The following is a 22,180-nucleotide window of genomic DNA, read 5'->3' on the forward strand; positions in this document are numbered from 1 at the left end:
TCATGTAGCGGAATTGTAATGTGGCCTTTTGAGTTTGACTTCCTTCACTTAGCATAATGTTGTCAAGGCCCATTCATGCTGTAGCATTGAAGTGAGTATTGGGACTTCATTCCTCTGTATTGCTGAATAAATTGACATTGTGTACATAGGTGTGTCCGACTCTTTGTGACCCCATGCACCGTAGCCTGCCGGGCGTCTCTGTCCGTGGGATTTCCCAGGCAGGAATACTAGGGTGGGTTGACATTTCCTCCTCCAGGTAATCTTCCTGACCCAGGGATTGAACTCAAGTCTCCAGCATTGGTAGGCAGATTTTTTTTTTTCCACTAAGCCACCAGGGAAGCCCAAAATGACGTTGTAGGGATATACCAAACTTTGTTTTCCCATTCAACACTTGATAGGACTCTGGGCTGTTTCCATTTTCTGGCTGTTTTGAATAGTGCTGCCGTGAACACGTGCCTACAGGTTTTAGTGTGGATGTGTTTTTGGTTCTCTTGGGTACATACTGGGGTAGGTATATGGTTACAAATGGGCAGGTGGGATTGCTAGATTCTATGGAGACTCTGTCAACACTGTGAAGCACTGCTGACCTTTCTTCCAAGCAGCTGAACCGTGTTACATTCACAGAGTGTGGGAGGAATGTGCAAACGTCACATCCTTGCCCACACATGTTATTGTCTACGCTGTTGATTACACCCTCCTAGTGTATGTGAAGTAGTGTCTCTCTGTGGTTTTGATTTTCATAATGACTTAAGATGTTGAACATCCCTTTTTGGCTGTGCTGCATGGCATGCGGGATCCTGGTTCCCCAACCAGGGATAGCACCCACACCCCCTGTCCTGGGAGCTCGGGGTCCTAACCCCTGGACCACCAGGGAGGTCCCTGAACATCCTCTCATATGCTTATTGGCCATTGTTCTATCTTCTCTGGAGAAATGTCAACTCAAATCCTTTCCCTGCTTTTAAACTGGGTTTCTGTCTTATCATTGTTGAACTGAAAGAGTTCTTTATATAACCTGCATGCTGCTGCTGCTGCTGCTGCTAAGTCACCCCAGTTGTGTCCGACTTTGTGTGACCCCATAAGCGGCAGCCCACCAGGCTCCCCCGGCCCTGGGATTCTCCAGGCAAGAACACTGGAGTGGGTTGCCATTTCCTTCTCCAGTGCATGAAAGTGAAAAGTGAAAGTGAAGTCGCTCACTCTCTGGGATTCTCCAGGCATGAGTACTGGAGTGGGGTGCCATTGCCTTCTCCGTATAACCTGGATACTAGACCTTATATGATTTGAAAATACTTTCTCCCACTTTGTGTGTTGTTTTCTCACTTTCTTGATGTATTTTGAAGCACAAGAGTGGATCACTTTGATGAGGTCCAAACTCTCTATTTTTTAATTTATTTGCTTATGCTTTAGGTCCCATATCTGAGAGACCCTTACCCAACCTAAGGCGATGAAGACTTATTTTTTAAGAGTTCTGCAAGTTTAGCTCTTACATTTAGATCTTTGATTCACTTGAATTAATTTTCACAAATGCTTAAATAGGGGTCCGTTTTCATTCTTCTGCATGTGAATATCCAGATGCCCTGAACCATTTGTTAGAAATCTATTACTCCCCTAATTTGTCTTGGCAACCTTGCTGAGAGTGAGTTTTCTTTTGATCCTATTTTTCTTCAAAAGTTTCTACACTATTTTCTCTCTCAGGTGAATTTTAGAATCAAATTTTGAGCTCTGCAATAATCCTTTGAGTTTTCAGCTTGACTACTTAGACTGTATAGGTCGGTTAGTCAGGATTTGTAGTTTTCAAACAATGAGCTTTTCTACTTCACATACATGGTATTTCTCTTCATACAATAAAGCCATTTTTGCACCCTTTGGTCTAGTTTTAGATTTTTTTTGGATGGCTTTGGAAAGTTTTCATTAGGTTTATGTCTAGGTATTGTATAGATTGTTGATATCTCGAATAGGAACATTTGTTCTATTTCATCTTATGCGTGGTTATTTTTAGTGTAAAGGAAAGCTTTTTTATTTTTTAAAGCTGATCTTGTAGCAGACATTGCTGTTGGGCCATCTTATCAGCTTAATAGTTTGTGGCGTATCTTGGATTTTTATATTGTTGATTAAACCTACCACAAACAATGAAAGCTTTGGGGGGCTCCTTTTTGACCCCCATACAGTGTAGAGGAGTGGGGTGCCTAGTGTCCAAGGACAGAGGTGGGAGGGGGAACCACACATAGAGGGGAAGCATATGTACAAAGATGGGTGATGGGAGAGGAGGACGGTTGAGGGAGGGGACGCATCTGCTTGGCTGGAGGATTCAGGCACAGACGTAGACTCACTGCCCTTCTCCTCCCCCTGGCAAGAACATCCTTTTCAAACAGCACGTGGCTCAGGAAGGGGTGCGTGAAGGGCAGCGATGGGGGACCCTGCATCCAGCCAGGCCACAGTCATCCAGGCAGCCCACAGAGGACCCTTTCGGCCAGCCTGCCTCTTCAGTTTCCATGGCAAGTAACTTTTAAAAGGCTCCATGGACGCCCCCCCTCCCCTCCTGCCCCCCACCCCCGGCTGCCGCCCCCTGCCCCAGGTAACTCTAGCTTTGGGTAGATTTGGAAGTTATAACAACTCTAGAAACATGGGGAGATTGTGCAACTGGAATGCAATGCCCAAGGGCATCAAAGGGGTGTGGTCCCCTCTGCACAGGGTTGGGGTGGGGTTCAGTCCTGGACACCCAGCAGGCATGTGGGAGCTGAGACGACTCAGAAGGTGAAGTGATCCAGCTAGGGAACCAGCATCACTCAGCTTTCACCTACTCTTTTTGAGGGTCCTAGGCCTGAAATCATTTGCTCCCTATTACAGAACTGTGAAACACTGCTATCAGAAATCAAGTACTGGTTAAAAAATTAAAACACAATTGGTGACAATAGTCTATAATGACTGACCTTTGAAATTTCAAACTCATTTATTCTCAGTCTCAATTTACTTTTTAATAGATTACTTATCAAATGTATTTTCAAATTAAATACCCAGAAATATAAGCTCATTAAAGCATGAGCTGAGAACAAATTAGTATAAAATTAATTTCCAGTTCAACAACGAGGATGAAGCATTGCTTATCAAAGAGGAGGGAGCACATCCCAGCTCTTGTACACTGGCCCTTAAACAACTCCAACTCGTAGTCAGTGCCAGAGTCAACACCTCATCTCTAGCTCTAACACGGCTTTCTGTTCACCTTCAGACAGTTGACTAGCAAGACCATCTCTCACTCTTGACTTTTACTAGAACTCCAAATTCCAGATCCTTCATGACAATTACAATCTCATGAATTCCTTTTTTAAAAACATGATTAACTAAATGTTTAAACAAATGTGATTACATATTTATAAGGTAGTAAGTCATCCTACAGGGCTTCCCTGGTGGAACAGTGGTAAAGAACGCACCTGTCAATGCAGGAGACCTGGGTTCAATCCCTGGGTCGGGAAGATTCCCCTGGAGAAGGAAACAGCCTCTTCAGTATTCTTGCCTGGGAAATCCCATGGACAGAGAAGCCTCATGGGCTATGGTCCATGGGTTCACAAAGAGTCAGACATGGCTTAACAACTAAACAACAAGTCATCATACAGATAAACTGCCAAACCAGAGAGACAGACACATGACACTAGGTGACACAAAACTGGTTGGGGAATTTGGCTCTGTGGAGTAGAGATTTGGGGGCTTTATGCCCCTGGCATGGACAGGGAGGCCTGGCGTGCTGCGGCTCATGGGGTCACAAAGAGTTGGACACGACTGAGCGACAGAACTGAAATGAACTGATGCCCTTTGGCAGTGGCCCAGGTGGGGGGAAAAGTGCAGGCAGCCTCACACGGGGGCCAGCAGTGCCCACTCAGCAAGGTCTCCGGGTGAGCGTGTGTTTCCATATCTGAGAGCCAGGCTGCCTCCCTTGGACTGATGCCAGGAGGCAGGAACCAGCCAGGCCTCGTAATTTGCAAACACATGGCCTGTTGGACCCAGATGTAGACACCTGTGAGGGACACAGGCATCCATCATGTCTTGTAGGTGCCCCCGGGCCTGCTGGTTCAGTCGATCACAACAATTACCCCTGCAAACCTGCCATTCAGTTGCCTCCAGAGAGTCAAGCTGTGTGTCTCCTTCTTTCTATCACACTCGTGTCTCTAAAGAACAAGACATCATCCTGTTTGCATAGTCGTCTTGGCCCAGTTCTGCTGATCCAATACATTCTCTTTCTACCAACAAAACATAACACAGAAAATAGTCCCAAACATGCATAACCACAAAATTACATCTTTTCCTTTACAAAACCTCTAACCATGTATTTTATATACTTATTACTTAACCTAATGCATTTCTCCCCCTCCAGTAAAATAAATTCTCCTTCTGTTTAATACTATCAATCAAATATAATAGCAGGGAGAAGGAATATGGAATAAGAAACACTGAGCTTGAAAATAGTAGCCCTCAACTCTATGTAGTATGGGAAGTAAAATAAAAATTCTGTTACCCAACTCTCAGCGGACTAGAAAGAAAGGAATTTTATCTGCTAAATTGCTAACAAAAGTGGGCTGATGTGATTAAAAAGGTCCTGTAGCCTGGAAGGCTGCGGTCCATGGGGTCGCTGAGGGTCGGACACGACTGAGCGGCTTCACTTTCACTTTTCACTTTCATGCATTGGAGAAGGAAATGGCAACCCACTCCAGTGTTCTTGCCTGGAGAATCCCAGGGACAGGGGGGCCTGGTGGGCTGCCATTGCTGGGGTCGCACAGAGTCGGACACGACTGAAGTGACTTAGCAGCAGCAGCAGCAGTGAGCAAACAAATTCCAAGAAGGAGTGAGCTGAGCAAAAATTATTTGCAACGTTCTTTCCCTTGGGAACAGGGTAGGGCCTCCCCCACCACATGCAATGTGACAAACTGCCTCGATTTACCGTTTGGGTCACACTCTGTTCCACCTGGGAGTGAACTTCGAGCTCTTAAAGGTCAGCCTTCCTTCAACAGATGCGGAAACCGAGGCCCTGACCGGTTAAATAACTGTCTCATGTCACAGAGCTGGTTTGTGGCAGAAGAGGGATGAAAAACCAAGCCTCTCAACCCCAGGCCAGACAGCTTCCCTCCATGTCTTGCTGCTATGAACATGTGCCCTCATGAAGAGAAATGACCCCCTAAAATCCACACCTGGATGGAATGCTTTCTCAAGCACAGCAGGGCCTCATCCCCACATCACTCAGGGAATCCGAGGAAAGTCAAGTCATTTCCAAACTCAGAAAGATCTGCAGATGGGAGGGCTGTGACAGTGAGTGAGTGTGTACGCACACGGGCGTGTCTGTGTGTGCACAGGTTGCTCCACTGTGGTCCAGTCTTTCCTCCCTTGCACAGACCTTCAGGCCTCCACAAACCAAGTGTTTGCTTGAGACTGAAACAAGGTGAGAGTGCATTCGAGCAAAGAAAAAGTGACCTCACAGCCCCGTGTGCTTCTGATGTGGCGATATTGTGCTTTTCCCTGGAAGCTTCCTTCGGAGATTCCCAGGTGGCGCTAGTGGTAAAGAACCCGCCTGCTGATGCAGGAGACATAAGACATGCAGGTTTGATCCTTGGGTGGGGAAGTCCCTGGAGGAGGGCACAGTAACTTGCTCCAGTGTTCTTGCCTGGAGAATCCCTTGTGGGCTACAGTCCATGGTGTCCCAACGAGTCAGACACGACTGAAGTGACTTAGCATGCATGCTTTCCCCTGAGAGTGTACTGGACAGATGGTTGAGAAGTCAGCACACCCATGCTTTCTGGCCCATGTCTGCCCCATCTTTAACCATCTCTCCCCTCACATATAATAATCGCTGCTCCCAGCTCTAAACCATCTCTGCCCCCAACTCTAGCAAGTACCATGTCCATTTAAAAGACTAGGAAGGACCAACCTCAGGGGCCATCACATTACTGTTTGGTGCTGGAGTTCAGCATTAGAGGATGCAGCTTACAAAACTGTGCTCACAATCTTTGAGACCACCCTGCAAACTCAGCCTGGAAACAGTGAGTCTGCAAAAGTGAGAAAGCTGAATCGGCCCAGAGTCGGAAGTCTTATGGTTTGAGATACCACTTCCGTTTCTAACTTGTGAAATGGGATTGACACTTGCTGCCCAGGGCCTTAGGGATCAAATCAATCTGTGAAATGTGCGGCACTGTCACCAATCTGGGATATGACAACGTGTACTTAAACCCATTATGCTTTAAGCACTGGGTTCTGCCTGTCTAGTTCCCCTGTGCTGGACCCTAGGGGATCAGCGTCATTTTGCTGAATGAATGAATGAACACGTGCGGGAGAAGCTGACCCCTGAGAAAGCAGAGGGCGTGATTTTCTCACATGCCTGCACTAGCTCCCAACTCCCAGCTCCCAGCCTTCTTGGCAGTCATGCAGAACTTTGTGTGGATGGATGAATAGGAGTCAGAGGGGCGTGGCAGGAGGTGGTGTGGAGGAGCTGAGGCCAGTGGCCCCCTCATGGAGACACACACCTGCAGAGCCCAGCTCCGGGCAGAGCCCAGCTCCGGGCAGAGCTCATGGACCCCTTTATTGCCCACAGCCCCCTTTCTCCTTCCATCATCCTGATACCTGAAGGACCTCAGAAGAATAGATGGTCCAGGGGGGTTAAGAGAGGTTGTGAATCTGTCATCAAAGCGGAGCAGTGGCTACCACGGGCTTGCTCCTCTAGAAGCCTGACTGTGTGTCTGGTTCATGCTCACGTTCCCAGCTGGTTCAAGGCTCGGGCTGAGATTTCAGCCCGGCAGCCTGCCTCCCTGCCTTCAGTCCCAACCTCTACATCCACTGCTTCCAGACCGAAGGCTGTTCTAGCCCCCTCTTTCCTGATACCTTTAGAAAAAGAGAGTCAGCACACCTGGGGTGCTGGTGGGGACACAGTGCGCTTTCCACACGAATTTGGCTCTGCCATTGCCTAGCTCCTAAAGCGTCTTTGTCACGGATTCATTGTGTCACCTGTGGTCAGATGGCATGTTCCTCGAGGATGGGGACCATGTCCCCTCCATCCTGCACAGCGCTGTGGGGCACTGGGCCTTCCTCAGTTCCCGTGGGCTTCAGAGCAAGGTGCTCAGCAAATTCCCAGAGGGCTCCTGGCCCCTCCCCATATCCCAGGACAGCAGGCGAGCAGAGCACCCTCTTCCCTCCCTCAGATGAATGTGCCAGGTCTTCCTCTTCACAGCAAACACCAGCCCATTCCTGAAGCTGCCTCGCTACAGTCTTTTAGACGGAATTCCATGACAGAAGCACCACGGCCAGGGAGATACAACAGGCCCCTGTGTTTGCATCATAGTGGTTAGGAGCTCAGATCCTAGACTCAGGCTGTGTGAATTTGAATCCTTACTAGCTGTGAGCTTGGTCCGCCTACTGAAGCCCTCTGTGTCTCAGATTATTCAGCTGGGCATAAAAATAACATATTGGGAGTGCCAAACAACCAAGGACACATAAAGCCCTTGGCACAATGCCTGGCATAGTGTTGGTGCTAACCCCATGTCACCGTGGGCACTCAAGAACACTTGTTGTTGAGTGAGTGGTGTGTGAATGAATGAGCGAATTCATGTATGAAAAGGTAGGGCTTGTCCCCATCATGGGATTCCCATGGGAAGATTGGTCTCAGAACTTTGGACATGAGGACTGGGGAGGGATCGAGGAAGCTACCGATGATCTGGGAGGATCAAAATACGAGTGAAACAGGGGATAAATGGAAGGATGTTCTAGAAGGATCATGTAGGCAGCAGTGGTGGCTGGAATACACATAGGAGAGATGAAAAGCAAGGAGGAATTTCAGGTGGCCAGAACATCTTCCAGCTGAGAAGTGAGGAGCTGGGCTGCAAGCTGCTGCAGTGCCAGTGGGTCAGGGAGGGGGGATAAGATGGCTGTGAAGGTGGAAATCACTCTGCGACATGGTGAGGACCTGAGGGGTGGAGGGGGTGTCTGGTGCCTCAGTCAGCGAGAGGACAGAGCAGCCTTGGAGACACAGGCAAGCCTGGGAGAGCTGATGAATTAGATGTGCGGAGAGTATACACGTGGTAGGGAAACGGATTCCATTTTAAATCAATTTTTTTAAAGAATTTTATAACAAGCCTAGCTCATTTCCTTATGAGATGGAAATGGTCTCTGTCTTTCCTCCTACCCCCAGAATCATCTTTCACCCTCTTCAGATGCTCTCTAGCTGAGATGAAAAGTGGCTGACTCCCTAATACCCACTTCCAAGCCAATGGTGGAAGATTCTACTCCTTTTGATGGGAAACATTTGCCATGGAAGTGAACGGATGGCACTCAAACAATACTTTGGATCAAAATACGGGATTTCATGCCTTTCTAATGGTTCAGCCTCAGTTAACACTGACGGTTCCTTTTGGACGTCTTGTATAGCAAGTGGTTTCATAGATTTTTCCCATAAGAAATGTATATAACAAATGGAGCCCTTCTGGGTATTGCTCAGGTGCAGAAGCTCAGATCTTTTTCCTTCTCCCCATCTCCATGCCCCTGGCCTCAGCAGCCATCACCTCCTACCCCAGCTCTGGGCTCATCCTGCCTGGGTCAGCTGCCTGACCTTGCCAAATCTCTGCTCCTGCCCTTCTGATGACCTTCACACTGCAGCCAGTGGTGTCTTCCAAAGCCTATCCCTAGTTATGACAACCCCTGGGTTGATACCTTTTAAAAGCTTCCCCATCTTCCTCTATTGACAACCAGACTGTCCCCTTGGCCTTGAAGTCCTACCTATGGTGGCCCCTGTCAAATTACAGGCAATTCCCCACCTCCAGGTAAAACTTGGCATCAGCCAGGAATGTCCTTCCCTTCCCCATCCCCTGGGTCATGTCCTCAACCTTCGGATCTTGGTTGACATGGCCCTTCTTCCATGAAGCCTTCCATGATTCCTTAGACTAGATTAAGCCCCTTAGCCTGTCCTTCGGTGCACTCAGCACAGATTTTATTGATTCAGTCTGTGATGCTTAGAATTATGTCAGTCTCCACCCTCTAGCCCCGTGTGGGTTCTCTTGTCTGTTTTTATTCTCTGTGGCAGTCATGGGGCCTGGCACTGGGAAGGTGCTTTGTTAACACGCACAGAACAGAAGGATGTGTTTGGACCAAAGTGCTGACAACATGTAGGAGACCTTCTGGAGGCCCATTCTGGCCTTACCCAGAGCTGACTTTTGGGGTGTCAACAGCATAAATGTCACATGCATTTTCTCCCACAGGCTTTATTAAAAGAGATAGTGTGGGACACAATCTCTCCTTAGATGTGGCCAGCAAAGGTTTGAGCCACAGAGAGAGAAAAGACAAGGGACCAATTCCAAAATTAAATCAGCCGCTAGCCTGCCTGTCAACCAGCTTATACTGATCGTTGAGAGATTAAACTTAAGAAAGAAAGATGCTAGCCAAAAAGTGGTTCTTATTTTACATATAATTTTAAATTTAGTGAAATTCACTATGTGCTGACTTGGGGGGAAAGTGGGGTGAGTCAGCACATTTCTTGTTTCCCAGCCTGATTCAATAGAAACAAAACCCCCAAAGCTGCATCCTTGTCTCTCCCCCCACCCCTCTGAAAGACAATAGGAGGCTGTGAGGGTTTCTGCTGGAAGGACAGGCTGTCGAGGGCTGCGGGTTTTCTTTAAGTAAATGAAACAGTTCACTCATCTTTACAGCAACGTGGCTGACAGCTCAGAACTGTACTCCAAGGAGTGGGGGAAGGTGGCTGTTGGACAAAGGGAAAAGTTATTGTTTTTGTAATTATAAAAGCAACATATGCGTATTGTTTCTGGAGGTTTCGACGTGCCATTTCACCCAGCCTCCAGCTGCTTCTCCTGTTGTATACGGATTCAAAGAGTCCAATGCAGATCAAAATGTACTATGAATTTGTGTGTGTGTGCCTGTGTGCGTGTGTGCGTGTGTGTATGTGTGTGAGTGTGTGTGTGTGTATGCTCAGTCGTGTTCGACTCCTTGCGACCCCATGGACTGTAGCTCATCAGGCTCCTCTGTCCATGGGATTCTCTAGGCAAGAATACTGGAGTGGGTTGCCATTTCGTTCTCCAGAGGATCTTCCTGACCCAGAGACTGAATCCCCATATCTTGCACCTCTTGCATTGGAAGGTGGATTTTTACCACTTGTGTGCCACACTATGAGGTTACCTACCTATGAAAGAGTGGTTTCTGGTACATTCCATCAAAGGACACAACTTAGGTCAGGGCAGAAGTGAGCCTTCCTTCTATCTCTAAGCCTCATCTCCCTATCTTGTTCTTGCTAGCCAAGCCTGGGGGGACCCATCTTGGGGAGGCTGGGGCCACAGAAGACCATTGCTTGGAATATTCCTCAGAGGGATGGGCCAGGCTTACCCACCCTTAGCTGAGGGAAGACAGTAAGGCTGGCCTCCTGGCCATTCCAAGGCAGGGACCCTACCCCTGCCCCGGTCAGCGGGGACCAGAGGTTGCCAGGGCCTGCCCACTCCTGCCCTCCTTGCCCTGAGAAGATGGTTCCATGGGGAGAAGTGAGGGATTGGATGCAGGGGGGAGGTGTTTTCCTATCTACACAGTTACCTTGTGAAAAGATGAGGAGGAGGAGAAAGGAACTCCCACTCCACTCCCACTACACACAACAGTCATAACAAATAGAAAACTACAGAGTCTCCACCAGACAGAGACAACCACTATCAACATTCCAGCACCTTCGGTCCAGGGTGCTTTCTGAGATGCCTGGATTTACAGTCACCAGCAAGCCAAGTTCCATATACCCCGGCAGTGGATGGACCCTTGTTTATCAAGTCCCCTATTTCTTCTTCTCTCTTATCACATTTTTCCCAAAAAGAGATAAAAAGACCAAAAATGCCTGAGAATAGGGAATGAGTCAGGGAGCTGGAGATATATAACAAGAAACTATGGAAATTACCTTGGAAGCATATCTTACAGCCGGAGGATGGTCTGTATTCAACCAGCACTTCCACCATCATCTACCAGCGAGATTTGGAGGATTCCAGCCTATTGTTAAGTATTTCTAGAATCTCTTTCTTTCTGCTTCTAATTGGAACAACAATTTACTCTGTAAGGAAGGCCGTCATGTTAACTCTAAAAGCATATTTTAAATGACATTGTCTTAGGAGACAAAGAGAGAGAGAGAGAGAGAGAGAGAGAGAGAGAGAGAAAGTCAGGTGAATGCACGCCTGTGTATGCTCCATTGCTTAGCTCTTTGTGACCCCATGGACCGTAGCCACAATGGTCCTCTGTCCCTGGGATTTTCCAGGCAAGAATACCAGCGTGGGTTGCCATTTGCCCCTCCCAAGGGAAGTCAGTGCACCAGCAATTACTTATATCCGAGATGAGCCCTCCTCTTTTGTGGTCCTCACCCTTGTCTTGGATTTCAGGCTCATACACCTGTCTCCCCACTGAACACCTTCACTTGACTGTCCCACCACAAACTCAACAGGGACACACCTGTATTCACTGTGCCCTCTGCCTTCTAAATCCAACAGCTGCTCCTTCAGGATGCCACTGAGAAACCCATTACCCGTCTTCAGCAGGAGGGAGGGCACTGCTGGGGCATCTTCAGTGTTCTTCCCCCCACCCCCACCTTGTGTTTTCACTCTGGAATTTTTATTGGGCCTAGGTTCTGTTCTCTTTAAAATATCTCAGACTTTTCTCCAACTCTCCATCGTCTTGCATTCCTGGAGGTGCTAATTCTCTCCTTTCCCTTGTCACTTACTAATTTTTTTTGCTAATTGTGTGTTCCGTCATTTTGACTTTGGGTTATCTTTAATGATATTCTTCTTCCTTTTTGTTTTTGACATGGGAACCTTATGTAATCTGGCTGTAGAAATACCCCTTGGTTCAGTTCAGTCGCTCGGTTGTGTCCAACTCTTTATGACCCCATGGACTACAGCACGTGAGGCCTCCCTGTCCTTCACCATCTCCTGGAGTCTGCTCAAACTCATGTCCATTGAGTCGGTGATGCCATCCAGCCATCCCATCCTGTCATCCCCTTCTTCTCCCGCCTTCAATCTTTCCCAGCATCAGGGTCTTGTTCAATGAATCAGTTCTTCGAATCAGGTGGCCAAAGTATTGGAATTTCAACTTTAGTATCAGTCCTTCCAATGAATATTCAGGACTGATTTCCTTGAGGATTGACTGGTTGGATCTCCTTGCAGTCCAAGGGACTCTCAAGAGGCTTCCCCAACACCACAGTTCAAAAGCATCAATTCTTTGGTGCTCAGCATTCTTTATAGTTCAACTCTCACATCCATACATGACTACTGGAAAAACCCATAGCTTTGACTAGATGGGCCTTTGTCGGCAAAGTAATAATATGCTGTCTAGGTTGGTCACAGAAATATCCCTAGAGAACGATTCTCAGCTGGCTTCAGCTTGGCCCCAGGGGATGCACCATAGCTGGCCTGGGACCACTTTTGAGGTCAATACACTGAATGGGAGTCCCATCCCTACGCTGGTTTTAGAATTTGGGCACCAGTCCACCCTGTTTCAAATGTACACTTTATGAAGCCAGCTGGGTTTTCACTTTCTCTATTTTTTATGAAATCGTTGTTCACTCCAGGACACCTGGAGACAGTTCTCTCTGTTTCCCCTTCTCTGGACTGGGGTTTTCCTTGTCCTTTTTTTTGTTTGTTTTTTACAGAGGAAGCACTTCTCTGGGGGCCTAACTTTTGTGGGATTCTCAGTGCTTCTCAGATGACTCAGTGGCCAAAGAATCCACTTGCAATGCAGGAGACAGAGGAGATGCAGGTTTGATCCCTGGGTCGGGAAGATTCCCTGGAGGAGGAAATGGCAACTCCCTCCAGTGTTCTTGCCTGGAAAAGAGCCATGGGCAGAGAAGCCCGGTGGGCTACAGTCCATGGGGTCACAAAGAGCTAGACACGACTGAGGGACTGACATCTTCACTTTCGATTGCAGATGCCCACCCCTCTTGTCCCAACCCCAAGCACTGAAGCATTGGGTCTCCTCTCTAAGTCCTGAATAGCCCACTGGGGTCCCATGACCTCAGTTCACCAGCCCAGTGCTCTGAGCTTACATCCTTGCTTTGTTTATTTCTTTTATTTTTTTCTTAACTTTTTATTTTTCACTCGAGTATAGCTGTTAACAATGTTGTGATAGTTTCAGATGGACAGCAAAGGGATTTAACCATACATACACCTTTATCCAATTTCCCCCAAACTCCCCTCATTCCCAGAGATTTATCTGACTCTCTCAAGCTTGCTTAGGCATGAATAAAAATTCTTACATGCTTTGTTTTTAACCCAAGATTTTCAGGTGCTTTCTTTGGGCATCAGTTCACTCTGTATACTCCTGGAAATCTGAAGGTAACAGTTTGGAAGTGCCAAACACGTGATAAAGAAAAGTATTGGCATAATGCGGAGAAGAGAGAATTTGCTGCCTACGATGGAGAGCCTTTCAGGTTTTTTTTGTGTGTGTGTATCACTCAGATGTGTCTGACTCTGTGACCCTGTGGAATGCAGCCCGCCAGGTTCCTCTGTCTGTGGAATTCTCCAGGCAAGAATACTGGAGCCGGTTGCCATGTCCTCCTCCAGGGGATCGTCTCGATTCAGGGATAGACCCACGTCTCCTGCATTGCAGGCAGATTCTTTACCATCTGAGCCACCAGTTCAGTTCAGTTCAGTTCAGTCGCTCAGTCGTGTCCGATCTTTGTGACCCCATGGACTGAAGCACGCCAGGCCTCTCTATCACTGACACCCGGAGTTCACCCAAAGCCATGTCCATCGAGTTGGTAATGCCATCCAGCCATCTCATCCTCTGTCGTCCCCTTCTCCTCCTGCCCTCAATCTTTCCCAGCATCAGAGTCTTTTCAAATGAGTCAGCTCTTCACATCAGGTGGCCAAAGCATTGGAGTTTCGGCTTCAACACCATTCCTTCCAATGAACACCCAGGCCTGAGCCACCCAGGGAGTACTAAAAGTACTCTTTATAAAACAAACACCCACAGCTCTTTAAACACGTAACCATCAGTCTTCAGAGGCAACAACTCTCTTCAATGCCCACATTCACACCTGGGGCTGAGCACAATAGAAGTTTATTACAGGAATAAACAAAATTAACCCTAAGTTACACAGAAAACTTCAGATATCAAAAAAGCCAAGAGCTGATAAATGTCACATACCAGCAACAACCAAGACACAGTATCATAGTGATACGGCGGCTACATTTATGGCAGGTTAAGCAGAGTCAGTTTTCCTTTGAATGTCTTTAAGGGTCTTGCAAGTTTAACACGGCCAAGTTCAGCCCAGGGATGACAGCTTTCTGAATCAACTCTCGTTTGGGCTCGGTTTCCGGGAAGGATTTGCCTGGCTCAGCATCCCATTGTTATTAGCAGGTGGATTCAATGTCAGTCTGCAATAGAACCGTACCTTCAAGGACTGCCCTGGCACATACCTGGCCAAAGTCAAGTTTTTCTGGAGTTACAATGGAATGGCCAAGCAGTAAGCGATGCCCAAGCTCTTCCGGGGTCTAACAGAAGGATCTGGGCATGCGACTTCGCTGGGGATAAAACAGCTACGGAGTTTAAGCACAGATCTGATTGCACAGTATCATGGTGGTCCAAGCAGGACTTACTGTGTAATTTCGGATGAGAGAGATGTCTGTGCCACCCTGGAGATAGTGGGTTTCCGTGAAACTGCTGGCGATGAGACCTCTGTGGAAAAATAAAAACCACATAAACGTGAGTGTCGATTCGCACTGACATGTTGCTCGTATCTAGACTGGATGGCGGCAAGGGTCCAACTCCCTCCTCACTGTACAGATGACCCCATGAGGCTCCCTCGGGCCTTCAACCTATTCAGGTTATCCAGAGGAGAGCCAGGAGACTCAGCATGCGGTCTGAACAGCAGCCCCTATGGTACACGTGGTGCCCTCCTCACCCTTCCCATCTCAGTCCTCCAACACCGGCAGGTGTGTGTACACGCGTGCACGTGGGCACAAGTGCACTCACAATTGCAACACTCTTTTCTGAACAGCACATGTAGATTTTTTTGTGCGATGAAAATTCTTAGGATTTACTCTCTTAATAACTTACACATATAACGTACAGCAGTATTCATTATAGCTGGCAGAAACTCAGAAGAGGCCCACCCTTCTGAAGTCACATGGCCCCGCTATCTAGAATCAGCAGCTAAGCTCCCCACCGGAAACGTAATTTTGGATCCACAATATTGGCCTGCTAATTCTCCCACAGGTGAGGGAGCCAGCTGTCAATATTAAAATGTCAAAGAAGTGTTTCAAACCATGATGAAGTGTTAGAGTGCTGTAGGTGGGGGGGAGGGGGGGCGGGGGGGAATGACCTTGGTCAAACTGAAAGGCTGACTTTCTAAGATGAATTGGTAGAGGGGCAAAAACCTCTAATGAAAATGGCCTGCGACCTACTGATCCTCACTGATGGCAGCAAAGCCTGAGTTTGCTTAGGTTTCAAGCTATTCTGTGCTTTCCTCTGTCATATGTGTACTCTGTCTTTCTCAATGTCACCGCGACAAGTATTTCCAGTGCACCTACTATGTGCTGGGCACACTTCTCTGTGAGGTGACGGACAGAGCACAGTACAGGGCAGGGAGGGCTGTCACAGAGGCAGAAACAGAGTCTTCCTGGCTGAACAGACGCACAGAAGGTGGAGCGGAGGGAAAAGGGAAGGCTTTACAGAGAGCAGGAGAGGAGTCTGCAGGCAGAACTGGGCTGGGAGGAGGGGGTTCCAGGCAGAGGACGGCAAGGCCAGGAGACCCGAGGGTCTGGAATCTGGGTAGTCAGGTTGGCGGGAGGCAGGGCAAAGCTCTACACACCTCTGCATTTTATCAGTCTGGGCAGTAATGAGTTGCTGTTGTGAGGTTGTCATGTCATGTCCAACTCTGATTGCAGTTGGTGATGGACAGGGAAGTCTATAGTCCATGGGGTTGCAAAGAGTTGGACACGACTGAGCCACTGAACTGAACTGAGGCTTCCCTGTCCTTCACTGTCTCCCGCAGCTTGCTCAAACTCATGTGCATTGAGTCGGTGATGCCAGGCAACCATCTCATCCTCTGTCGCCCCCTTCGCCTTTTGCCTTCTCATGAATGGAGAGTGTTTTAAACACTGGACTCTGCAGGAGCTGAGGACACACTGACGATGCTGTCCGACCCCCTCTGTCCAGGGAATGCATGTCACACAGTTCAGTTCTTCTGGGGTCACTCCACCTCCAGCCCCATGATGAACCTGGGACCCAAGTGAACCCATCTCTAGTCTTGTCCGTGGCCTGCCTGGAGCTGGGGAATCTGGAGAAGACTTTCCTCTTTGCTCTCAGAGCTTCACACAAATGCACTCAAGGCTTCCTCTAGCCTGCGCCCTGGGTGCAGGAGGACGCGGCCCCAGGAACACCCAGCCGTCACCAGCTCTGACACAGGACAAAAAAGGGTAGTCTTCCAAGTACCTCAGGGGTCCACTTGGCTTCTCCTTCTCCTCAATCAACCCCTGTCTTTTGCTTCAGCTGGTTCTGGTTGGGCTTTACAACCAAAGTCCTGATCAATATTGTTGTTGTTGTTTAGTAGCTAACTCCTATCTGACTCTTTCGTGACCCCATGGACTGTAGCCCATGAGGCTCCTCTGTCCACAGGATTCTCCAGGCAAGAATACGGGGAGGGTTGTCATTTCCTTCTCCAGGCGATCTTCCCGACCCAGAGATTGAACCCGTGTCTCCTGCATTGGCAGGTGGATTCTTTCCCCCGAGCCACCAGAGAAGCCTGGCCTGATCAATGTGGGAGAAATCAAAGCTGCAATGCTGCCAATGTAACAGATGAGAGAGAAGGTCCTCTTACAAAGTGAGATCTCTTCAGACTCTCTCCAGCCAAGTCCAGAATTGAGAATCCTCTCCCACTTTTATGCAGGTTTCAATCTCTTTGGGACATGCCTGGTTTAAATCAGCCAGACCTTCACAGTGGGTCAGAGATGTGCTCTACTTAACAGTAAGCCTTTGAGAAGAATGGGCTAGGAATAAAAAACGCCGACCATTTCTCACACTCCCTGACAAAGCTCGTGTGTGCTCCGCACCCTTACTCGTCCCTTTGCTCAGGAGGAGATCAGCCTCAGTGGAGGAGCCTAACCTCCCTTCTGGCTTCTGGTTTCAAATCTGCATCTTCTCAGCATCCTCCTCTGAGCTGTCACAGGATCCCCAGGGTGGGCTCACTGCCTGCAGCGGAGGAGGCTGGAGGGTCAGGAGCAGAGGAAGGAGAGGGGCGGGGGAGGTGTTGGGAGTCTGGAGAAGGAGCTGGTGGTCTTCCTTCATGTGGCCAGAGTTCCAGGGATGGGTGGGAGGTTGGTGACCTTGACGGGGCAGCTGGGGGTTGGCGGGGGGGGTGTGTGTGTGTGTGGGGCGGGGGGGGCTGAGGGGACGGTGACAGGGGAGGTCACAGAAACTTTCCTGAGGGTAGTTCTAAAGGGAACCAGAGAGAAGACGGATGATCTAAAGGGACAGGATGCAGAAACGTGGGCAGAAAGGGGCAGGTGGCCGGTGCCTAGAGCACAGGTGTCAGCAAGGACAGAGCCTTCGCCTGTGCGAGATGGGACCAGTACAGCCTAGAGGTCTTGGTGATGGAGGGGGCTTGGTTAGCTTCAAGACGGCAGAGGAAGGAGAAAAAGAAAAAATTAATATACTGGAAACTATATTATTATGACTTATATGCTTTACTATTCAATAATCATTTTGCAGTATGCATCTCTCATTCATAATTGAGTAACTCTGTTTCTAACAACGCTGGATGGCCTCTTTTTGGACAAGGGCTTCCCAGGTGGCTCAGTGGTAAAGAATCCACTGAGATCCAGGAGACGCAGGTTCGACCCCTGTGTCTGGAAGATCCCCTGGAGAAGGCAATGGCAATCTACTCCAGTATTCTTGCCTGGGAAATCCCACGGACAGAGGAGCCTGGAGTTGCAAAGAGTCGGACACGACTGAGCAGCTAAACCATCACCACCACCTTTTGGACAAATCAAGGTATATGAATACCTAATGCTAAGAACTCCTGGAGAAGGCAATGGCAACCCACTCCAGTATTCTTGCCTGGAATATCTCATGGCTGGAGGAGCCTGGTAGGCTACAGTCCATGGGGTTGCAAAGAGTTGGACATGACTGAGCGACTTCACTTTCTAATGCTAAGAAGAGTAACACAGGGAGGAGGAATTTGTAGAGCAAAGAGAGAATTTCAAGGCTTTCCAACTGAAAGATGGATGTCCAAGGAGATCGTTTCCTTCATGGGTAAGAAATACAGAAAATCTGTCTAGAAAACCGGGGGTTGGAGAAAATGAGTTTCGTGTCAACGGCAGTCAGCAAACTGGTGGATAAGAAGAACGTGGGGCTTTAACAACAATAAAGTGAATGATGAGGTTTTAAAATGTGACTTAGTCCCGTAATACAAAGATGCATGGGTATTTCTGCCTAAAGACTCACTATTTTTTCATTGTATCCAAATGCCACTTAAACAGAAACACAAGAACCATCACATTTTGAGTCTAGCAGCTTCGTAAGTTCTCTCCTGTGTCTCCTTGTATTGACAGAGGGGGAAATGGGGATGGTCTGAGCATGTCCCCCTATAGCTAAGACACTGAGGGACATACCCCTTTTTGAGTAGAGTCTGAAAGGGGAACATGGGCTTGCAGCTCAGACACACCGACACCACTGTGAATATCGTGTCTTCCCTGGCGCAGCCCGGGGAGAATAGAGGCTTGGACTCTCCTGCAGCAACCCGGGCATGGAGAGCTCAGAAAACCCAGAGCTTTCTCCAGTCTCAGTTTCCCATAAGGGACAAGGACATGAGACGGGAGAGAAGCCAGATGGCCTGGCTGCCGAGGCTGAGGCTCATCCTCTGGGCCCAGGAACTGGGAGTCTGTGGCCCACACACCATGTATCAGAACCCAACCCTCTCTGCTCTGATATTGTCTCAGTGCCAGACGGTCCAGCCCCCAGCCCCCAGGTTGTGAGGTGCCCAGGGCAGTGACACGGTCCTGGTCCCACTTGGGGGGATCACACCACTGCCCTGTGGGGAACCCTTGAGTGGCTCCCCGCCTGCCTGGGATGCAATCTCAAAGCTTTCCATGGCCTCCCAGCCACTCACAACCTCACCTTCCCAATGTGGCTCATTCTCCCCCAGGCAGCATGCCTTCTGCCTCTTTCTAGAACATTCCATACCCTTTTCCACTTAGGGCCCTTGCGTTTTCTCTGCCATGCACCTGGAACATTCTCCACCTGGCTCTTTATGGGGCTGGCTGCTTTCTGTCCTGCAGGTATGAGTTTAACCATCTTTGCAGAGGGCCCTTTCCAGATCATCTTATCTAGAGTAGGCTCCACCACCCATATTCCCCACATCACAGAACTCCTTCACTTTCCTGTCTTGTTGATTCACCTGTTTATTCATTTGCCTATATTCCCTCAAGAATTTAAGCCACCAGAAGGCTCTTTGCTCTTTGTGGCCCCACCCCCAGCCCAGGCCCTGTGCTAAGCCCTTTATGTGAACCAGTGAAGTTGCTCAGTCGTGTCCGACTCTTTGCAACCCCAGCGACTGTAGCCTACCAGACTCCTCCATCCATGGGATTTTCCAGGCAAGAGTACTGGAGTGGGTTGCCATTTCCATCTCCAGAGGATCTTCCCGACCCAGGGATCAAACCTAGGTCTCCCGCATTACAGACAGACACTTTACGATCTGAACCACCAGGGAAGCCCCTAGGTACTATTTTTATCCCAATTTAAACAAGGATGCCAAGAGACAGGGAGGTTAGCTGACCTGCCCAAGGTCACACTGCACAGGGCAGCATCCAGATGCTTTTGCTTCAGAACCTGCTCTTTTAACCTCTATGTGGCACTGCCTTCCCCAGATGGTCAAGAGATAATTGCCGAGCACCTGTTGTACATGCTGTGCCAAGTGTTGGCTGAATACACGCTGAGCAGAATAAGGGGTGGATGGAAGCGGGGACAGATGTGTGGATGACGGGATCTGAGGGGAACGCTGAAGGCACATTCTCTTTCTGTCTAAGGTCGTCCCTTCCCAGGTGGCCCTAGTGGTAAAGAATCTGCCTACTAATGCAGGAGACATAAGAGACGTGGGTTCGATTCCTGGGTTGCGAAGATGCCCTGGAGGAGGGCATGACAACCCACTCCAGTATTCTTGCCTGGAAAATTCCCTGGAGAGGAGCCTGGTGGGCTATAGTCCATGGGGTTGCCAAATGTCAGGCATGACACCCCCTCCCAACCCCAGTAACACCTGACTCTCGTCCTTCTTAGGTACCGTGACCTACCAAGGAGCCACGAAGAAGCTGGGAAATCACTCAGGTGAAGCTTCCTGAGACGCATGTTTAATTTAAAGTCCAGCGTCCCTGGAGAAAGCCAAGAAGAGTGCATGGACAATGGCCATATTGGAGATGTGACAGCAATGAGCCCATTTCCCTTAGATTTCCCCAAGGAGAAAATCCAATTAGATGGATTCTGGATGTCAGCAAATGGAGACAGAAGGTGAATGCATAATTTCATGAGAATGTTCTTTTTCTCTGCTTATTAGATTAGCTGATCTAACGAGGCATTCTGTTCCTCTGGACACCGGAAAATAAAATGCCAGGAGTTGATTTTGCTGTTTCCCATTTGTTTTGTTGTTACAAGTGGCACCTCAATATTCTCTCGTTTAACCAACATTTATTGTGCTGGACATGGGGCATAAGACCCCAAGAGCTCACCATCGGGTGGAGGACAGACCCAAAGAGTGGTCAGAGCCCCGTGATAGAGATACACCCAAAGCGTTGTGGGAATTCAAGGAAAGGCTTCCAACCCAGGGCGAGGTGGTACCCAAGTGAGTCGTGGGAGATGGCGAAGAAGGAGTCAGGTTGAGAGGGGTTAGTGAGGTGGGAAGGATGAAAAGAGAATATTCCCGATAAAGTTACTGCACCCTCAAAGGCAGGGAGGCCTGGAGGGTAGGGAAACAGCAGGCCAGTGGGGGCTGGGCACAGGGGGTAAGACTCGATGGAATCCCAAGTTGTTGAGGTGCAGAGTGAGGTAAGGAGATGTGCTGTTGTTCAGATCAGCAGGTTGGGAACAAGTGTCACTGACGTCATGCCATGCAAAGCATGCATATGTGCAAAGTCACTTCAGTCACGTCTGACTCTGCGTCCCCGTGGACTGTAGCCCACCAGGCTCCTCTGTCCATGGGATTCTCCAGGCAAGAACACTGGAGTGGGTTGCCATGCCCTCCTCCAGGGGCTCTTCCCGACCCAGGGATTGAACCTGCATCTCTTACGTCTCTTGCATTGGCAGGCAGGTTCTTTACCACTAGCACCACCTGGGAAGCCCCCCACTATGCACTAAGGAACCATTAAATGAGGCAGAGATCTGAGCAGATGCAAGCTTTGGAGCTAAAGGCCACTCTGATAGTCGTTTTAGTAAAACTCTGAGGGGGAAGAGACCACTAGGCACAGGAAGGGTAACTAAGAGGCTGGAGGGAATCTCTGAGCAAAGAGGGGCCAGACAAGGACAGGAGCCTTTGGGGTGGGAAATTCAGGAGACAGGCAGAATTAGGAACCTCAGTTGTCAGCTGAGATGGGTGAGTCCCGAGGGAGGAAAAGGAGAGGATGAATCCAGCCCTGAGCCTGTGATGAGTGCAAGGGGCCTGAGGTCAGTCTCCTCTGTCTTCCAGTTAGCAGCTGACTCTGAGAGCCTCAGGTGCAGGAAGTGGCTTGGAGTGAAGATGGAGAGGCAGACCCTCAGGCAGCACACGCTTGCTTTATATGAGGACAAGTAAAATCTCGCCCTTTCCAGCCGAGTACAGTGTTTTCTGATGTCAGAGTCTTTGGTGGTGGATAGGGCTGAAAAACGATCATTTAGTATTGACAGTAAAACGTTATGATGTAGATACATACATTATGATTTTATACATACCTCCTTTTAAAATTTGTTGTATTTCTGAAATGATTTCTGTATTGAAATAAAAACCATTACTCCCAAATTGCTTTTTTGGGGGATCAATATTGGAAACGATCCTACTCTAAATTGACCATTATATAATTTAGCTACATCGTTTAAATGAGATGGATTTCACCAAAATGACATAGTTTATTCCCCAAAGCATAGGAAAGCAGGAAGAAACACCTGCTCACTTTTCCGTCTGTGACGGGGGCTCTTTCTGTAGCCCCCCGTTTGGAGTGAGTTAACC

At 48.7% G+C, this 22,180-nt stretch overlaps 1 protein-coding gene across 1 annotated transcript in view; it reads right to left on the reverse strand.

The window, feature by feature from the left end:
- The window catches only part of ADAM12 (ADAM metallopeptidase domain 12), a 336,316-nt gene that overhangs the window by 122,945 nt on the left and 191,191 nt on the right, over nucleotides 1–22,180 (reverse strand). Inside the window, exon 4 of the mRNA XM_052660834.1 lies at nucleotides 14,592–14,670. Coding sequence (XP_052516794.1) covers nucleotides 14,592–14,670 — 79 coding nt within the window. The remainder of the gene's footprint in view (nucleotides 1–14,591; nucleotides 14,671–22,180) is intronic.

Source organism: Budorcas taxicolor, chromosome 23 (genome assembly GCF_023091745.1).
Source record: "Budorcas taxicolor isolate Tak-1 chromosome 23, Takin1.1, whole genome shotgun sequence".
In the NCBI taxonomy this organism is placed as follows: Eukaryota; Metazoa; Chordata; class Mammalia; order Artiodactyla; family Bovidae; genus Budorcas; species Budorcas taxicolor.